Source organism: Coturnix japonica, chromosome 2 (assembly GCF_001577835.2).
Source record: "Coturnix japonica isolate 7356 chromosome 2, Coturnix japonica 2.1, whole genome shotgun sequence".
Lineage (NCBI taxonomy): Eukaryota > Metazoa > Chordata > Aves > Galliformes > Phasianidae > Coturnix > Coturnix japonica.
The window spans coordinates 76,018,992-76,039,808 of record NC_029517.1 but is presented as its reverse complement, the minus strand read 5'-3'; the positions used below and the strand labels follow the sequence as shown (position 1 = coordinate 76,039,808).

Here is a 20,817-nt window from a genome sequence, read left to right as displayed (position 1 = left end):
CAAGCGCCTTGCATCCAGTGCGCTTTTCTGAGCTTACTCCAAATTGCAATTTCCTGTTTAGGGTAGAATTTTAATTTAACTGGTTAGCAGATGTACTACCCTGAATGCAATCAACCAACTGACTCTTAACTCAACCTGTAACTTATTACAAGTGAATGGTACCAACCACAAATAGACTTTTTAGAGGCTCGCAAAAAATGTCTTTGGTGTATATGTCTATTCACTTTAAGGTACAAAATAATAATAATAATAATAATAATAATAATAAAAATAGCTATTTTTGTCTGCCATAGCAGTTCTTGTATAGCTCACAATAAATGCAGCTCTCAACCCCTCCCACGCCCAACCACTCTCCCTTGCAAATGTTTGTTAAATAAGGATTAGACAGGTCAGACACCATCATAGTGCAAATAGTAAACGATTAAAAATTTTTTTTACAAAATATAGAAATGTTTGGCTCCAGTATCTGGACAAACATATTCCTTTCAAGTATCTCTCACTGAAGAATGTGGTTTTTTTTGTTTGTTTTTTGTTTTTTGTTTGTTTTTTTTTGTTGTTGTTTTGTTTTTTTTAAACAAGTTACTTCCATTTATAAAAAAGTCTTTCTGTTTTTGTTTTTTTTTGTTTTTGTTTTTTTTTTGTTTTTGTTTTTGCTTTTTCTTTCATTTTCTTGCAGGTAAACAGTTTCAAACCAACTAGGTTGCATAGTTTTAACATCGTAAGCACCTTTTCAAAATGTAACTTTTATTCTTTCATTCATTCTTTTTTTAATCTTTTTTCTTCATTTTTCTTTTTTCTTTTTTCTCTTTTCTTTTTGCAAATCTAGTGCAGAAGATAAAGGTGTATACACCTGCACAATTTTGTCCCTTTATCAGAATAAATATATGTAAGTGTGTGGTGTCTGTATGTATAAATATATGTATATAAATATGTAGATACATATATGTCCACACAAACACTACACACCTACTCAGTACCTCCGTAAATTTGGGAGGAAAGTGCCAGTGAATGTAGTGTTCATACACACGGCTTTTCAAGAAATTTCAATAACATTTTGGACTCAGTCCAAACTGCTGCAGGTTACATGAGCTGCTACCAAGGCTTGAACTGATGGGTAACTAGAAGAGGGAACACAACTCCTCTAGTGATAACTAATGCTTAATATACTAATAAGACAAGGAGCACACTGAAAGGAAGGAGAAACTCCCCAACCCATATTGCCATTCAGATGTATCTCATTCAAGCCTGGGTTCATGAAGCTTTCTTCCTCTTAATAGCTGTACTCCTCTTCTCCATAAGTCTTTTTTTTTAAAAAAAAAAAACAAAGAAACAAAAAAACCTTCCCCCTCCTTTTTTTTCTTTTCCATTTTATGTTTTTTGTTTTTGTTTTTTTTTTAATTTTTGTTTTTGTTGGGTTTTTTTTGTTGGGTTTTTTTTTTTTTTTTTTTTTCCTGTATTTCAGATGATTGTTTTGTTCAGAAAGGTTATACACCATGCCAGGTCTTTCCTCTTGCGCTTTTAAAACATTTTCTTTACAATGTAAAGAGAAGGGTCTCATGCATACATGTCTATGAACAGCCACATTCCTCCACAATCATGTTTTGTATATCTTTCTTGATGATGTTCTGGCCATCGTCGTAGTACAGCATGGACATGGGCCGCAGTTTTGTGGGCACGCAACATGACTTGAGGTTGGCAAAGGGGCTATGGCCCCGCATGCGGTAATGGTTGATTACAGTGGAGTGAAAAGATAATGATGAACCAGATGTGCCTGCTATATGGCTGGGGCACTCTCCTTCACAGTAGTTAGCATGATAACCTGTAGGTGCAATGATCCAGTCACTCCATCCTATGTCCTTGAAGCTGACAAAAAACTGCTTCTTACAGCAGATGTTAACTTTGCCATCACACTCCAGGCCTCGCCTCCGCCGTCTGTGCTGGCGGTCCTCTGAGTGCCGGGCAAGCATCATCAGGAAGGGCCTGTGTGATTGCTCCTTCTCCTCTTCTCCTGTGAGTTCTCCAGCATCCTTTTCTTTCCCTTCCCCATCATCTTCCTTTTTCTTTTTCTTGCCTAGTAACACCAGGCTGGCCCCAGTTTCCTGGCACAAGTCACAGGCAATCCGCACATCCAAGGAGTTCTTGCCTTGGTCCAGGAGTCGCTGGACACTGCTGGAGACAGGAAAGATGTGCCAAGTGCTCTTTCGAGTGTCTACTGCTTTTTCTGAAATCAGAGTTTCACTCCTTTCACCTTTCAGCCCCCCATACTCCATATCTTCTGCTCCTTCAGAGTTGCCTTTTGGTTGCCGCTGCTGTTGAAACAGGCGGATGGTGACTTTTGTCCTGCTCCGGTTGGCCTTGGAGACCTTCAAGAAGAGCCATACTTCAGCATGTTCAACCACTGATAATTCACTGCCTTCCTTGGAAATCTCAAAGTGCAACATTTTCTTGGGTGTTCCTGATTTGGTAAATGAAAATAGACAGGAAGAGCTAGTTAGTATGTCGATTTACATTCTGTTAGACTTCACTGTCACTGCAGGCATGGAGCTCCCTAGGTTTCCTATTTGACTCCACATTTTTATGATTCTTCTGTTCTAATCCTCCCTCACCCAATCCCCTCCTCGATTTCTTTTGTGCAAATTCTCTCTTCAGAAAGCTATTAGTTTGTCCGTTGTTTCTCCGTATCATATTTTAACATTTCCAGTAGCATATTTTAAGCATTTTGTTATAGCACTGAGATCTTTATGTTCATTTACACAAAGCATTTCATGGTAAATAAGCTCCAGTAGCTGCTAAGAATTAGTGTCTTAGTGATCACTGTTAGCTGAAAGGCAAAAATGTATTTGTGATGACAGCCTGTGACTACATGTACCATCCACATAAATCTAAGCCTAATTGCTAAAGCTGGGGAGTGGGTTCCAGTCCTGCCAATTCTTTGACAATTCTTTTGAAAATGAGGTGGGAGCAATGTCCTTTTTCCCTCTGCAAAACACCATCATCATGTGCATCTTAAAATGAGTAGTAAATATCAATTTTCTCAAAAACAAAGAAATACCAAAATATAAGCGTTGAGAGGTTAGCAGCTAAATTGTAAAGAATTACAGAATTGCAGCAGGCAGATTCTTCATCCTGTGAGATGTTAGCTGTAGTTTCTGTTCTTAATTTAACACACTGTACTTGCAGCGATTATAGTAATGGTGAACACACTGAAAAAAAAAAAAAAATGAGCTAAAGAACTGTATAATTATAAGGATGGTTCTCTGGCATAATTGTATCAACTTGCTGAGATGTCATGATGATGATTATGATGGTGAGGGGGTGTTTCTCTGATACAGAGCTCATATCCCTGGCAGAAGTTGGAATGAATAATGAGGGCTGTTTAATGATTTGATCACTAGAGCATAAAAAAGTTAAGAAAGAATGAATTTGCTGGGGGGAAGGTATATTATTTTTTAAGAGAGGAACTTCTCTGTTTTCGTAACAAAAGGAAAAGCCCTGATAGCATCTTCTGTTCTTTCTCATTATGGAGGCCAGAGGTCACGTGTGAAATGCGCAGATATCTCACCTTAGCTAGACAGAAGCAATATTCATAATTACCAGTTTTTCACTGATATTATTTTTGAACAACTCATGACTGTTGATCTGTTTTGCTATGCAATAGCACTGCTTGTCAGGGAAGGGGAACTTTGTACCTTGGAAAGGGCAAGTGATGAACAAAGAAGTGGTTGGAAGCATAGAGCAAAAACTGCTCCTGTGGCAGCAAGGCTCTGCTCCTCATTTCCCGCTGTCTCTGAACTCCTCTAGTATGAGCTCCCTGACTATTCTGGTTTCTAAAGTGTGTTTGTAGGCTGTACTGCCCCTTGAGCTACCTGTTGCTTTCCTCCTCTGCAAAGTCCTTGCACTGACATGTTCAGCTTTCCTTGGTGGCATTCCCAGGTCAAGGAGACAAACATGTCTAATTTAGAGTGGCCAAAGGGCTAGTGCAGTGTTTTGTTTGTGGTTTTTGTTTGTGAGAGTGTGAAATTGTAGACTCAGTTCTGTCAACAAGGTAGGAAAACACATGGTTTGTGTTAACTGTTTCTCACAGACTTTGCTGATGAACATCTCCAAAGTTAGCTCCATTAACTTCCAAGGCAGATAGGTGAACCTATGAGACTGTGACTTAGAAAACAGACTGTAGAAAAGACAAGGTAAGTTCTGGAGAGTATTGGAGTTACTATTTTTGTAGTATTTTTTTAAATGAGATTTGTTCAGTATCATTAGGTAGCTATCAGAGGGTAACATTAGTTTTTCCATTCTGGATATGCAATTGTGGCAAAGCTGCCCTGGATTAAAGGTTAGCTGATAAGACACTAATCCCCACCCTCCTGGGTTCAAGGGCACGTGGAGGTGTACAGTGATGTTCCACCAGTCCAAAGCAAACCTGCTTCTAGAGACTGGCCGCATTCTACATAGAGATGTTATACAGAATGTGCTCTATCAGAATGGACACTTCTAAGGCCTGTGAGTGCCACTCATCCAGCCTGCATCTTCAGCTCCCAGACCTTGTCTCACAGAGCAAGCTGCTGCTTTCAAGCTCATCTCTTTCTTTAACACAGTGCTGATGGTCCCTTTCTGAGGGGAGCGGGCTACTCCAGGAGCTCCTCTTTCCCTAGAGCAAATCAGACCAGGGCAGTAAATAGCTATATACACAAATACAAACACAATGATAAATGCAAAACTTTTATGTTCCTGAGGTGCCACGATGAGCACAGACAGCAGTTCTGGTGCTAGGCGGGATCAGCTGTACTGGACATGGATACTGATGATGGGCCCTCTCATGTGCTCTGACAAGGGCTTCTGAGCTGTGCCTGCTACACTGACAGGGGAAGAAGCTGCAGTGCCCAGCAGGCCAGAAAAGCTGGACAGCCCCATGTTACTGAATAACTTAATGTTGCTAAGTGTTAATGCATGGTATTTCATATTTTATAATTTCCATTCTAGTGGGAACTGAAAATAGTTACAAAGCGACATAACTTCAACAGTAAATATTCATATGAACTTATGCAGTGGTCTAGAAGTGTACCAATGCAATCATTCTTTCTGACTGATGTTACGTGAAAAAAAAAAAAGATTCATATGATCCTGTAAGTGTGAAAGTTTTTTGTTTGTTTGTTTTTGTTTGTTTGTTTGTTTGTTTTTCTCACTACTAAAGATGTTAGAAAGTGAAGGCATAGGAGCATACTTGCAGTACTTCCTTTCACTGTAGGGAAGTAACCTAGAGCAAGGAAGTAGATGACCTGTCCTTATTCAGTAATAAGAGCCTCCCTGTAGGTTGTTACCTACAGTAACACACTCCCTGGATGTGGTTAGCTGCATTTTCACACACAAATGGTTGATTCAGCTCCTGAAGAGAGAAGATTTAGGAAGCTTATATGAACCTTATATTACTTCATGATATGAAATACTGAGTCCTCACACCTGCATAGCTAATGAAAGGTTTAATAACAATTTAAAAAATCACTTCCTTTCTCAGATCTTTTTACAAGGATACTAGGAATGGTCCAGAACTGAATCATACTTTCACATCAGGAAGAAAAGCTTTTCTGAGCTCTCTCCACATTCAGTATTACTGTATTGCAATCACACAGCACAAATGGTATGAATCCTGCAGTTTTTGCAAGGTTACTTAAGCTCAGATCAGTTCATTTTGAAGTCCAAGTTTGATCTGTATTGAAATTGAATGGAAATCTTTGAATCTGGCTTACAATTATTACATGTTCACTTTATTACAGGATCTTTATATCTCCAAAATGTTCTGTACTGCACTAGAGTGTACACTTCAGTTGTCCCAAGACCAAAATTCTGCTGAATTTCATTTTATCCACATTTTGCATAGGGATTTAGCAGTCTTTTCCTTCCAGCCTGAGTTAACAACCCCATTCAAACTGTTAGAGATATATGATGTTCATCTACTTGAAAGGAAAAAGGAGACCCTCCTGAAAGTTGGGCTCAGTATCACTTTCATAATTACACTTGGTTTATCCTTTTGTCCTGACTTTTCATCTGCCACAGCTGATTTACAGGCATATTTTTGTACTTGTAGTCATCCTGCTCCTCCTGCCTTACTCTGGCACTAAGACCCCTAGACCAGCAGTGGTAATGCCTTCAACACTTCAGCACTCCTATAAACAGCAGAGTCAACAGGCTGAATTGTTACTGTTGAAGAAAGCAACAGAAAAAGGAGATGACGGATTACACTGGGCCCCACATGATTGCTTTTCTTCATCTCCACTTCCCAGTGTCCTGGAGAGGCCACCTCTCTGCTCTTGGGCTAAATGCTCTTCCAGAAAGAAAGCTGGGATTCTGCTGGAACCACCCAGCAGTGCCAGGAACATAGCAAAATCCACGAAAGATGGTTAAAAACACAAGCCCTATGACATAGTGCGTTTATGCTAAAATGTTTAAGGGAAGGAGTTACTGAATGGAAAGAGTGCTGCATCACTATATAAGCATGAGGGGTTTGCTCACATATATATTTCTTTTCAGTGCTCACACACCATTTTAGGACAGAAACCCAAACATGGGTGAGGTGCTCACACAGGTACCTCACTCGCAAGAGCCTCCACAAAGGCTTTCAGGGTCCAAGCCAGAGGCCTGGCCTGCTCCCAGGCACAGCCAGCGTAGAGGGCCTGAGGCTGGGCCCACCAAGCAGGGTTTGGCCTTTGGGGCTAAAGGATCCCACCTACAGGACCACTGGATGTAATTGTGTAGTCAAAAACACTGATTTGCAGCTTGCAACCTGCCTCAAGGTCATGCCTGCTTAGCTTGAGCTGCATGTGTTCAAGGGAGGGCCTAAACTATACACTTAAGTGGTTTTCGTTTGTTTGGTTTTGTTTAGTTTTGAGTAAAATGCTAATACTTTAAATTACTTTTTCCCCTATAACCACATGCTTTTAAATGATTAAGGCTGATTTGTTTTTTTTTCAGAATGAAAGTGATTATGCTTCCTAACAGTCATGTGACTTATTCTTAATTTCTCTTAACAAGTAGCATTTAAATTCTCCATTCAAAAATGCTGTGTGGAAGAAGGCACTGTTACTTTAAATTTCCATTCTTCACCACTGTTTCATTTTGAGCCATTTTTATATTTATACTGTATGTGAACTGTTTTTCCATACAAAGCAAGGGCTTTTTTTTTTTTTCCTTTTTTAGTTGGTAATTTACTACTGCCTATGTTTAGATTTGGGGGAATTTGTGCAGCGTACCAATGTGTAATTACATTCAAAAGCATCCTTCTCTTCACTTCTCATTTCCGTTCCCCAGGAGACAGAAAAAAAAAATAGGTTACTAGAAAGGTTCCTATAAAGAGAGTGAAGAGAGGAGCACAGTTATTGAGAGATAATTGCTCAAAATGTTTACTAATGAGTGACCACTGGAGTTGGATGAATTGTTCAGGGTACAGAATTTATTCAGTGAATTTAGCACTGTTATCGTCTGACAATTATCTCCTGGGCAGGCTGATTATTACGAATGTGTTATTACTGTGATTAGGCTGTGGCTGTTTCTGTGTATGGATCACTGACAAATGATTTATTCTATCTATTCAACACCTCATGTATGTGACTGGTCATCTGGGTTGCACAGTTTTGTTTCTGCTCCCTGTCCGGGTGACTGTTACCTCTAGAATTATGGCACAAATAAACAATTTATCGTTATGTTCATATACTCTTTTCAGCAAGCTTAAAGGGATTTTTGTTATGAGAAGGAAAAAAAAAAAAAAAAGAAAAGAAAAAACAAACAAACAAAAAAAAATATTCCCCAAGCATTTGTGGAAGAGAAAGCAGCAGCAACCTTATTTAAATAACTTTCCTTGAAAACTTAACCCAAAGAGGCATTGACAAGGTCATTCAGAATGTGAAATAATTCAGTTCTGGTGAACCTTGACTCTCCTTTGCTATTTTGTCAAGAGGGAAACACTTTACATCCACAGTCTAAAGCACCTTCCAAATTGAAAGCCCTTCCCCCAAATGGTATTCAATATTTAGAAAGAGAAAAGGTTTTTGTTCAGTTGAGATTTTTTATTATTTGTTTTTTACATTTACATCTAAAATAGCCAGAGGAAATTTTAGAGTCGCTTGCACCAATAACATATTTCAAGATATAAATAATACCGAGCCTTTGTCTTTCAGAAAAGATATTATTATTATTATTATTATTATTATTATTATTATTATTATTATTATTATTGTACACACTTGTGGTATTTTGTTTTAAATTCTAAGATCAAATGCATCAGAAGCTGCATTTCTTTTCATTCAAATACTTAATTTCTGTGTGTTAAGGTCTAATACACAAGTCCACTGAAGTGAATATAGCAAAACCTTCAACTTTCAATAGACTAAGGCTCAGTTCTGAATTACATCTTGCAAAACTGTTGCATGACATGAGACTGTTTTTTCATATTCATATAGATATAAGGGGATAGAAGAACTGCTCAGCATAAATTTACATGTATGCAGTGTAGGTATACCTTACATTCAGGAAGTCACATATGCGTACATAGTTATATGTAGGAATCTATTCCCATTTCAGTGGTGCGGGTTCAGCAGTATAAGTGTGCCTTCTCTAGCATATTCATGCCTCTGGACATGCTTCTACACAAATACAAGCAAATACATTCTCATGTATTTCCAGCTATATTTGTGTACCTATGCATGGCTAACCACAGGCAGGGACCCATGCACTACTTTCACACTCTCCCTCTCTCCCTCCCTCTCTCTCTCTTTCTCTCAGGTATCTTTTCATAATCTGGTTTCCCACCTTCTCAGATTCATCCATGCTTTCTCAAATTGTTCTCCAACTAACCAGCCTCTCTGAATTCTCACATTTTCTTACAGTGAAACAGATAAATACAGAATGGCATTCTTCTTCTGGAAGTAACTTGCTTTCATTTGCTAAACTTGAAATCTTTGATAAAATATGCCAAAGGAAAAAAAAACAAAACAAAACAAAACAAAGCAACAACAGCAAAACAAAACAAAACAAAATAAAAGTGGAGGGAAGGAGACTTGTTTTCTAAAAGTTAAAAGCTGCTTTAAAAACAGATATGAGAAAATCAGCTCAGATGATGAATCACGGTCACATTTCACAGTATCTGGTAAAAAATAATAATGAACGTTTCTGATTTTTTCAGATTTCCAGAACATCTAGCTTCCGTCATTTAATCAGTTTTTTTCCTCTGGCACATTATTTTACTTGCAGTCTTCCACTGCAGTGAATCTCTGCCTCTTAAATAACCCAGAAGAGAGAAACAAGAGCTCCACTCAGAGAAGCTACACATAAGCTTAAAGATCTCTGGGATTCAGGATTTAGTTAGGTATAATAGGAGCTTGCAAGGTTGCCTACATGGAGCAAAAAGCCTTTGGATTGTGCCCTCTCGTGGCCATTCCTTATTCAGCACAGATAGCCATATCGTTAAATATACTGCCTTCCAAGAGCAAACTGATGAAATTATTTAGAGTCATGAATGGCCCATCCTTTTCCTCCTCCTGATCTGCCAGCCTGGCTTTATAGGAGTAGGCATCTTCCTAAGAAAAGCTGTGAATGTGCACCTACGCATATCTGAAAATAAAAGTAGGTGTTACAAGATCAAGGCAGTTTACCTGCAACTATGTGAAGGGGTACAAAAAAGCAGAAGCAATGTAAATATCTGTCAGACTTTTCTATCCTTCCCCCCCCTCCCCCCCCGACAGTTCACCTAATGATAAGCCTTTGGATTTCTATGTTTCTACACAGTAATTCCCATCAACATTTCAGGGGCTGATGTTAGCAACCCATTTAATTGGCAGTTTAGTTGCCAGGATCAAATTTACTTGGAAAAATCCCAGGTCTGCTTAATCAGCGACCTATTTAAAATAATGAAGGACTTAGTGGACAACCACATTTTATGAGTGCAGGCTATCTCAGTTATAGAACCTGTTGGATTTGTTTAAATGTATATGATCCCTCTCCTCAAAATAATTTCTAAGTCCTTGAAGGAACCCACAGAGCTCTGGCACAGCTATCCTCATAGCAGAACTAATCGAGGTTAGCAATTGCAGTTTGATATGCAAGTAGAAAATCATTTCCATGTTTTACTTGTAAAAGTGCCAGAGGACAGTAGGGTGCATTTGTAAACTTTTGCCCAATACAGTCATTACATTTGCAAAGATCTGCCTGGATTTGTTAGCTGTGAAAACTACCTGCCAACTATTTTGCTGATTTCCTGGACGTAACTACACCTGTGTTTCAGACAAGTTCACTGCATGTAGTTTTTCTCCTAATTGTCTGTATCCTGTGCTCACCTGAATTTTTATAAAAGAGCAGTCTCAAGCCAGAGCCACATGCACAGGGTACTGTCTGTTCATTCACTCAGTTTCATTGTATGTCTGAGGATACAGCTAGTGAAGGATGGAAATACTGCTTTTTTTATGAAGGCAAGCAGTAAACATGGCTTCTAAAAGGTAAGGGGAATGGCTGGCTTATGTCAAGTTATACCTAAAGGAGCAAAAAGCCTAAAGTCTTACTTCTCTTTCAGTAGACATTTATTTGATATAAGGCAATATGCTTCCATTCATTTTCATTGATTTTCTATCCCCTTTTGGAGAAGCAGCAAGTTTCATATTAAAAGCAGGAAGAACTTTAATCTGACTGTGAGAGTAACACACTCAGTTTTGCTCCTTGGTGCTTTAAACTTATTCCAGTTTCTACAGAGTGAACACTGGTAACTGCTCATGCGGCTATAGTATGTTCCTGACTATTTATTCCTAATAATTCCTATCTGACACACTACTTGCCTTCTTTTTGTCTCAGTTTCCTCAAAATAAAGTTGAGACACAATACTGCTGGTGGAGAAATGAAAGAGAACCCAGGAAAAGTTTTCTCAAGTTATTGCAGCCCTGGAACCTGTGCAGAATGGTGGGTCCACCACTGTTAGTGAGGCTCCAACTATGAACAGCTACAGATGAAAAGTAATGTTTCAACAACTGGAAGTCTCTCTGCAGAGTGGAGTTAACATTTCCACAGTAAGCCAAAGCGTAGAACTCAGTTTCTAGGTTGTTTCTTGCAGTTAAAAGCCTATCATGCATGGGATGTGGGCCTGGAGTAGCCTTCCAGGACAGGCTTGGTGGGGAGCTGGAGAGGAGAGCAAGAAAGGAAAGGCATAGGAACATAGCATATGTCCCTAACATGCTCCATAACATATAACATAAGTCTTCTTAAATGAATTTGGCTATCAGTTATGGGACAATACTATCTAAATCAAATTCAGTGATGCACTGGTGTGGGGTTGTTGCAGCAGGGGGATTAGTGGCTGAACTATTGGCCAGCCTGTGGGCTTGGGCATGATTTTCTCTGCTCACGTGGCCCTGGGAGCCATTGGCTTCAAGAGCCGCCGTTGGAGAATGTCGTACTGAGTGGGCATATATCAAATTCCAAATTCCTTTGTGTGAGAGCTCAGGAGAGACAATAATGTGTTTACAAATGATTGGGACTCACACAGGGACGAGAAACCACTGCTCATGCCATATATGTTTCAGAATGAGCTGCTGAATACCAGGTGGGGAATCTGACTCGTAGAGATTTCGCTGCTTTTAAAAGCTCATTTCTAAACTAAGGTTGAGCCACCCCTGGTTCTGGGGACCTCTGGCACTGATGTCTGCCTGCTTTCTGAAGTGGTGGGGATGGAAAAAAAAAAAAAAAAAAAAAAAANAAAAAAAAGAAAGAAAGAAAGAAAGAAAGAAAGAAAGAAAGAAAGAAAGAAAGAAAGAAAGAAAGAAAGAAAGAAAGAAAGAAAGAAAGAAAGAAAAAAGAAAAAAAGCCTGAGCTTGCATGCTGAAGGGACTGATAATGTGTGTATTGACAAGAACACCGAAGGCGAGGGGTCCCTGTGCAGTTGGAAATTGGACAGGCAGCAGGAATGTCTGATCTTAAAAGCATGCACACTTCTTATGCATGGCTTCCCTGCAAACAGAACATCTGAGTCAACAGGTTTTCAGGACTGGAAACTCTGAGTGTTGTCTTAATTGTTTATACTGCTGCAGCAAACTTTTAAACAAAAATGTTTGGTGTTCCTTTGCATACTTTGCCTACCATATGCTGTACCAAACAAAACAATGACATTCTTTTAAAACTGTCTTGGCAACAGGAAAAATGCTTTGGCTAGACAGCATCATAAAAAGTTGCTGTTAGATGATAGAGTTTTTGCAGGATATTGACATTGATGCATGCATAAACATATATATGCAAACAGATACATATGCACATACACATCCACTGATTTAAAATGAGTTTTTGTCCTATTCGTGTAGGAATAAGACAGTAAACTACAACTTTAAAGCTGTTTCTGATAGGCAGTTGATGTGAGCCTTAGCCATTAGTTAATAAATATCTATATTCTTAACCCTTACTATACAAGAGTTAGGAAAAAACAGAACTGTGAAAAAGTTCAAAATATAAACTATCAAAGTTGCTTTTTTTTTTCTTTTTTCTTTTTTCTTTTTGGCAGAAGCAGTTTAGGAGCAGAATTTTTTTTTCCATCATGCAGAAGTCTGCATTACAAATTGGATCAGCTACAGCAACTTGTCCAATTCTATTGAAGTCATCTGACAGTCCCTGCAACTCTTTATTGCCGAAGATGCTGTGTTAAATTAGAAAACAAAAAAGCCCTCTCACTTCTAAAAGTTAAAGCTGGCTCATCTGATTTTATAACTTCCACTGTAATTTTTAAAGGGCAGTTTCTCAAGTAGTTTGCAGCTTACTTTTCTGTCCTTAGAAAATCCCCAAATGCCTTGAGCCCTTTTTCTTTCACCATCAGCACTGCAATCCAGTACTTTAGTGCAAGTACTTTGGTTTCAGAAGCAGTTTGGAGCACCCCTTTGCAGCCTGACTTTCTGCTTGAGATGGGTTAAAGAGCTTCTTCCCTGCGCGTCTGCCTGTGACTAGCAAGTGCAATCTGCAGGCAAGACTAAATCAGAAAAATCAAATTCCTTCAGAGTCCCCGTCACCCCTCCACCCCCCACCCCACCCCATTCGTCCTTCTCCCTTCCCCCAGGTCTCATCTCACAACCTCGCATAAAGCAGTACTGCTACAGAGAAGTTAATTGCAGTTCTGATAAATAGGCTGTTTTACTGCTTTGTTTTTAAGCACTCACCTGATTCTGCAAAAGTGATGATTTCTGAGGTTTGTTCCACAACTTCATTCATTTCTGCTCTTCTTCCAACATCATCCTCTATTTCCACATAGCCATCGTCTCCCACCTTTCCCACATGGAGTTTCTTGATGGCATTTAAAAGTGCTGCCTTGGGCACCGGCTGGGTGATGTTAGGTCTGTCCCTCAAGTGCAACATGTTCAGTATGTGCCTCTTTACTGCTTCCACCATCTCAGGCTGTGAGCTGGGCACATCCTTCGAGAGCGTGGTGAGGGCACATGATGGACAGTCAGTGACTGAACTGTGCCCCTCGGATCCTGGGGTTGGGGAACTCCTCACTATAATCCAGCAAATCACCAACAAAAATCCTCTCTTCCAAAGCAAAGGCATCCTGGCAGCAAAAGTTGTTGTGATTCCCTTTTTAAAAGGCCCTGCTTTTCCTCCCCCTTCACGCACAGTTTTTTTGGGGGCTGGTTTGTGTTGTTTGTTTGTTTGTTTGTTTTTCTTTCTCTTCAGCAAATTCTCTGGAACAAGAACCAAAAGTTTTCTGTGAAGTTTTGTTTGCAGGTTCCCTCTCTGAATGCAATAAGTGCTGTAGATGTTAGTGGCTGTCAGGGAGAAGAGTTCTGACTCTGTCTCAGAGTAGGAGAGAGACACAGAGAGAGGGAGAGAGAGGGAGAGGACGGATTGGCCTAAAGTGAGTGAGTGAATGGGAGAGGGAGGGAGTTTTGTCTGTGAGTAAAGGCTATGATTAGGAAGGGGGAGGAACAGGCAGGCTGGCTTCCTTATGCTCATTGCTCCTCTAACACACACCTCTCTTCAAATATCACTACTCAGGCTTTCTGCCCTCCTGTGTAAAATCTCTTAATTCCTGTAAATTTACTCTTCCTTTTTCCCAGTTTGACCCTCCTGGGGCTCCCTCCTGGCTGTCGTCCCCCCTCCTTTTTTTTTCTTTTTTTTTGTTTTGTTTGGTTTGGTTTGGTGTTTTTTTTTGTTTGTTTTATTCCTTCAACAGTATCTCTGGCTTAACTAAACAGAGGAAACATGAATGAATGAAGAATGAAACCTTTTATTAATGAGCACCTTGCTCTTGTCCTGTATGGTATTGTTAGGGTTAGCAGGAGATCTTAAATAGCTTGTGAACAAGACCGGGATGATGGCAGGGGCTGAGAATATTTTGGGTAGAATGCTATTCTGCCTTGAGTAGAAAAGATCTTTTCTGCTCACTTGTAAATGCTGGAGGTTATCAACACTGGCAGGAGATCTGACAGAAACAAAATAATCCTGTTGTTTGGAGGGCTCTATTATACTTGATACTCTCTCCAGCTGCAGAATGCAAGCCAGGCACTGAGAGCAGGAGGAGCTGGTAGGGCACAGGTCTGTGACATGCAAAGGTACTACTCAGGAACCAAAAACATCCCTGCTACTATGCTAGTCTGTGCCTAGAAGTTCCTATTTAGGTTTGGGAATAATCAAGTAATGTCTGAAAAATGCTTTGAAGACGGAACATATTACATGTCATCTGGCCAAATCGTACTTGCTCCTGACTCAAGCAAATCCCTCATCAGTGCCAATAATAATTCTGTCTGAGTGAAGACTGAGTAAGATCTTCTACATTTGGCCCATTGTTATTCGAAGGAACTTTTTGTTTCATCCATTTAAACTACACAATCGTAATATTAGATCAAGACATAATGAGTGAAATGCAATCTTAAAGCACTGCTAGGAGCCAGAGTTCCAGTCCATGTCAGCAGAACCTTAGCAGTTTATTCCAGTAAGGCTTCTGCCCTGCAATGGGAAGTCTCTGTTAAGGCTTCACATTGCCTTTAACTTCAGCAGCATCTCCATTCTCCACCTTACTTAGCGAGGATAAAGCTAACAAACTCCTTCACACTTGGAGTTCGTAACAGAAACTGAGAAAACTACAGCTGATGGAGTTTAACTTCTGAGGTTCTTTCACGCTGGACTTGAACTTTTTCTGATTTTCTCAGAGCTTCTGCTTCTTTGGTATTTACCTTCTTTCATTCTCCCTCTCTCTCTCTCTCTCACACACACACACACACACACGCACAAACCTCTTTCTTCTTCTCAGGTGTGCTTACCTCCTTCCCAGAAAACATTTCCCTCTCAGTGTATTACCATCAACCATTGTATTTTAGTGGGAAAGAATAATTCATAAAGATAAGCATTGTAAGGTCTGTCGTTTTAGTGAGATAACTACAGGCATGCGGGCAGAGAGACAGGCAAGGGATTATAGTTAGAGTAAGTGAAACATACAGAAGTAATTGAAAAATCAACCAAGTTTTACAAATGTTATATATTTCAAGTCCTTTTCAATTAAGGTATTTTATAAGTCTTTCACTGTTAGAAGGCATTCACAGTACACCCTCATCTGCGTTTTACTGACCTCAGTTGCTATACTGTTATATACTGTTACACTTACAGGTCTGTCAGCATTATAAGCCCTGCAGCCATCTTGGTAACACAAACCTCGCTATAATACATTGAAATTTCTTGGATCTTGTGAACAGCCCAAAGTCTGAAAGTCAGCTTGAAATAGAACTACGAGTTTAATTGGACAAAAAAAAAAAAAAAAAAAAAAAAAAAGAGAGACATGAAAATACGCATTCATGATTAGATGTACTAACAGATGACATAATTAAAGGCGTTATTTATAGTTCTAATATAGTATCTATCCCAAAAGCGTCTGATGAAAAGTAAGAGATAGGCACATTTCAATTTAAAAGACAGACAGTACATTTGAGTTCATGTTGTGCGGTGTATGCTGCTTGCCTATATAACAGGTACACTTATCACAGTCTATTACATATAGGTATACTGTAGCATACCCACATGCCATGGTGATGACAGATTTAACGTTAAAGCATAACTTTCTAAAAGCATTGTTTTCTAAAAGCGAGTTTGCTGGTACCATTGATAGAGAGTTCATTCATACTTACAAATATGCATGCATACATACATAGATGTTCATGTCAAAAAACACAGTGTTTGAATAAATACAGAAACGATGGCTCAGATTCTTTCCATAAAATTACCTGAGCTGCAGAGCTCTGCATATGCATTCATCCAGCACTGCCTTAGCAATAGCAACAGCATGCACATGAATTAAAAGTTTTAGTTTTAAAAAGGAAGAAGCTGGTTTAAAGTTTTACCTCTCTAGTCCTCACTCTGAGAAGGAGACTGCTGTATTGTGCATTAAGAACTGCTGAAGTTCCTCTTTGTGGTACTTATAATGCGAAGCTTTATACTGTACTTCTCGTGTGTACACTCACATATAGTGTCTGTCAAAAGTAAGTGGGCCGGATCAGTGTGCTGGATTGGTTAATCCTGTTACATCAGCAATTGACTGTTTTTCCTGTATGAGACATACTTCTGGTAATTATCTAATGGAAACTCCTAATTGTCTAGCATGACAAAATATCGTGGATTCAACTTGTAGTGGAGATCTCTGTATCCATTTAAAGAATAGAACTTCAAATCAGACTGAATGCAAACACAATGAGTCAGGAAGACACTCTCCAACTTGTTTTATTGCATAGCTAGTTATAGATATTATGTAGTGTAGATAACACTGATTTAGTTCAAATGCAGTATTTGCCAGATATTTAATTACTAGTTAGCAAATTGTTTTAGTCTGCTATCACGCTAAGGATATACCAGATAATCTAACTGCAAATTTGGATTATTTTCAAATTCGGGAAAATGCATCTGCTTAAGAATCCTTTTGCAGAGGATATAATTTTTAGTTCACTCTTTGTATATATATGTCCTTTTGTTAACTTAGGCATACTTTTAAAGTTCTTCAAAAATGAATCATATTGCTCATGTCCAAGTCTCATGGCTTCTTGACGTGCAGATTACATCACTATTAAAAACTATTTAGACATCTAAAAATAAGTTAAAATGAATTACAGGTGAAATAAAACCAACTTAAATTTCCATTTCATTTTACATTAACAAAACTCAAAAATTACTGCCTGCCAATTAGGCAGTACAAAATTAATATATATACATAAGGTCAAAAGTAAATTCAAAATCAGTCTCCTTTCTTAAATACACATAATAACTGGTTTTATGAGGTACCGTTTATGACAAATGGCATGATCATGCAGTCTTTACTCATTCAAAACACCCACTGATTACCAGAAAATCCCCATCCTTCAGATTTTTTATTTTTTTATTTTTTGGCCTGAATCGTACTTACAATTGTATTTTTATGTCCTGTTGGTAATGTAAATTTAATCTGTCTCAGAATAAGACTGCTGTGGATCAGGCAAAAAAAAGACTTGAAATTTTCAACTCCCTGATACCAGGGAGTACTCAGAGCAGCACCGATTCCAACCAAAGTATGTGCTCTATTCACACAACAGCTTTAGTAGAATGAGCAAAAAATCAGGAGTTAATGGGAAACATATGACCAGATAGGTTGTTTTGTTTCCCACTTTTTACATGCATATAATAAGTTTTCAAGCTGCAATGTGCTGTGGATTGAAGCCTCTTGAAACAGGTTTCATTAGTTTTTTCTGCAGTCTGACACTGAGGGTTCCAGTTGTTGCAAAGAACATTTTATTTTTATTTTTCCTCCTTGAAGGACAGCGAGAGAGGCATGCTTGAAGAAACAGATTGTGAGCATGCACGTACCTACTTCTTTGCAGGACAGTCACTTTTATGGGGATCCTAAACCCAAGCTTTGACAGAGGTCTCAGAATGGTGTTTTTCTCAGGACCAAACTGAATTTGGTTTTAACCAGTGTCCTCTGAAATTAGTTACATACTGGTGGCACAGTGACTGCTGTCATTTGGCAGCAGACAAGCACTCAGCAAGAGATCTTGTACTGCCTTGGTTTTAATAGAGAGTAGAAAATCTGCCCCACAAGTACCAGAGCTCTCTGTGCTGGTACCCAAGCATCAGACCTGGGTGCTGCTGAGGGCTGGGGTCCCGGGGAGGGTGTGTGGTCTGTGGCAGAACCAAAGGGCTACCACGCAGAGCACAGCAACCGTGTGCATGATTTATAGCCAGGATAATTTCTGAAAGGAGATTAGGAGAAGTGAAAAGCATTATTCATTTCAGAGCATGCTCCTTGTTGCCTCAGGGAATTCGTGTATAGCTTTACCAAAGGCCTAATGAAAGCTTTACTCAGTGACTAATTTTTTTTTTCACACCTATTTCTCTCTCTATAAATATTTTTCTCCCCACCCCTCCAGTTCTTCTCATTTTGTTGAACACAGCAACACCTGCTGGCAGCGGTCCGGGAGTACTACTGGAAAGGCCCACTGATCTGGCTCTTCAGACCAGCTGCCATTAAGCACTGCCAAGCCATATTAATGAGCTGCCTCTATTTTTACCCCTTCCTTCCAGAAAGGGCAATTGCTCTTGGGAAAGACTTTAGCTGTTTTGGTTTTTTTCTTTCTTTTTTCCTTTCTTTCTCTCTTTCTCTCTTTCTTCCTTCTCTTCCTTCCCTTCCTTCCCTTCCCTCCTTCCTTCCTTCTTTTTTTTTCTCTTTTTCTCTTTTTTTTTTTTTTTTNTTTTTTTTTTTTTTTTTTTCCCACCCCCACTTCAGAATCCAGATAATCACTGTTCATTTAGTGAAGCTGGGATTTCTAATGTAAATTCTGATGCCACCAGTTGAGACCACATAAAACATCAGTGTGATACCAAGCCTATCTAGCTGGCTTGTGGGCATGTTTCTGTTCCGTGATGAATCAGAAATAACTAAAGTAGTGGGCCAGAGAGAAAGTTTAGTGTAGCAGCTTCTTTTTTCCTAATTGTGGGTTTTATCCTACAAGCCATTAAAAAGGATGGCCCGATGCCACTTCGTTATTCACCTAGCAGAGGTTGTGTGATTTACTGGCTATTTTGGAATTCCAAATTGCACACAATAGCATTTGTGTGCCCCCATTCCTCCTTTGATGAGCAGTCACTAGAAAACACTTTGGCACAGATTTCTGTGCAAATCAGCTGGAATTTCACTCTGGTGTACCTTATTTTACTGTAATAGCAACAAAAGATGTGCCAGAAACTTATATTTAGAAGTTTTATGTTTTCACTTTTATGTATAATGACCAATTATGCCTTGTCTTTTTGCTGCAAACTCTAATACTTACATGCTGTTTGGAGGGGCCAGTGTTTTCAATCATAATTAGTGAGCTGGTCAAAAAATAAAGTTCATTTGAGGATAAGAACTCAATCTAGAGGGTGGGGTAAATAATAGCTTTCAACTTCTTGCCTTTTTTTAATATATTTTTTTTTTATACTAATGGATGACACTTTTCTCAGGGGGGCAGAATAATAATAAAAATGTTCTGATTGAAGTGATTCTTGTATAAAGTCAGCCTGGCTAACAAAAGCAAGTATATTTTCTTTCTGTCTGAACTGTAACAACATCTTCTGCTATGCAATTCACTGATTTTTGTTTCCAATCCCTGAACAGTGAGTTATTCCTTTAAAAGGGATATTTTATGTCTGTGTTATTTTAGCATGTGTGTTGCCATTTCACACTTAAAAACAAGAAGCTGGATAAATGAATAGATACACCATATGATGATATTAGTATGAGATAGCATGATACAAATTATGTGTTCTGTGATCAGTGCTTGTTTAAAGCATTTCATATGGGGCTAAAATCTATTTATAATGAGAATTTTTTTGAATCCACAGAGAGTATGGAATTAAACTCTGACTAAATGAAATGAAGTGGTTCATAAAACCTAGTGTCCTGCCTTGTTGGCTTGATAGGCTGATTTTCACATTACTGGAATAGTCATTTTTTTACGTTGAGAAGCAGTTCTATAATGTGTCTTGAGTGATACTCTCTTCAAAGATATTTCCAGAGGATGTGATTAGTGTCATGACAATGATTTAAATCACAGAGGGAGGAAGCCCCAGATGACTGATTCTGTTTGGTATCAAGGTGGGTGAAAAATCTATGGCTAAGGTTGGAGAAGTATTTAGCATTAATAGGTAAGTTAAAGCTAATCATGAAAAGTAGATTGCACTAAATAAAGTTGCATAGTGAATACATCACAATCATTCCTAGTAACAATTGTTCTCAGGCCAGTAGAGTTTTGTCAGGAATAATGGATGTCTATTTCTCTTACAAGTCCTGAATTCTCTGCTCTGTATTCCTTTTACTGCAGCTAATCACTGCATATTGAATGCAAACTCTATTATCTTCCTGCTTTTAGAGCCGATTCTCTAGGCCACTGAAGTTAACACTGTCTGTGGGACCAGAAGTCAGTTGAACTGAACTTTGACTTTGAAGATTAACCATTAAGAGATGGAAAGAGAGACTAGAAATCAAGGCTTATACAAAACCTGTTCAGCTGATGTGCGTTTCAGAAAGACTTGCAACTCTTTATGTAAGAGGAGGGCTGAATGCTTAGTTAATGTACAATGGAGCTTTAGCTCCCTGTATGATTGGGATGCATTTTTTTACTGTTTTGTATACTTCTAAATCTGCAGATGAGTGGAAGAAAACTGAATGAAGCTCGTGAGCTGGTCATTTGCTTTGAACTGAACTCAACAAGAGATTACTCTGGCAAATCTTCCAAGGTAGTCATCATGCACAGGCCATTGGGAAAATTTGTAGTGTCCCACATTGATGGATATTCCCTCTCTGTGAGAGTGAGA

At 38.9% G+C, this 20,817-nt stretch overlaps 1 protein-coding gene across 2 annotated transcripts; it reads right to left on the bottom strand.

Annotated features, from left to right (window-relative positions):
- Positions 1–1,415: 1,415 nt before the first annotated feature.
- On the bottom strand, positions 1,416–16,453 carry INHBA (inhibin subunit beta A). 2 transcript variants are annotated; one of them, XM_015855015.2, is made up of 3 exons: positions 16,341–16,453; positions 13,170–13,691; positions 1,430–2,455 (listed from the first exon to the last, which is right to left on the bottom strand). In XM_015855015.2, exons 2-3 carry the CDS (start codon positions 13,555–13,557, stop codon positions 1,569–1,571), a joined length of 1,275 nt encoding a protein of 424 aa, XP_015710501.1. In that variant the 5' UTR covers positions 13,558–13,691; positions 16,341–16,453; the 3' UTR covers positions 1,430–1,568. The 2 variants fall into 2 exon arrangements, with proteins under 2 accessions (XP_015710500.1, XP_015710501.1); XM_015855014.2 differs by lacking the exon at positions 16,341–16,453 and having other exon boundaries at positions 1,416–2,455; positions 13,170–14,068.
- Positions 16,454–20,817: the final 4,364 nt, after the last annotated feature.

Coding starts and splice junctions, on each gene's coding strand:
- INHBA (XM_015855014.2), bottom strand. CDS start 13,962: ATGAGCATAAGGAAGCCAGCCTGCCTGTTCCTCCCCCTTCCTAATCAT. Junction 2,456..13,169: donor CATCACTTTTGCAGAATCAG/GTGAGTGCTTAA, acceptor TTACCAAATCAG/GAACACCCAAGAAAATGTTG.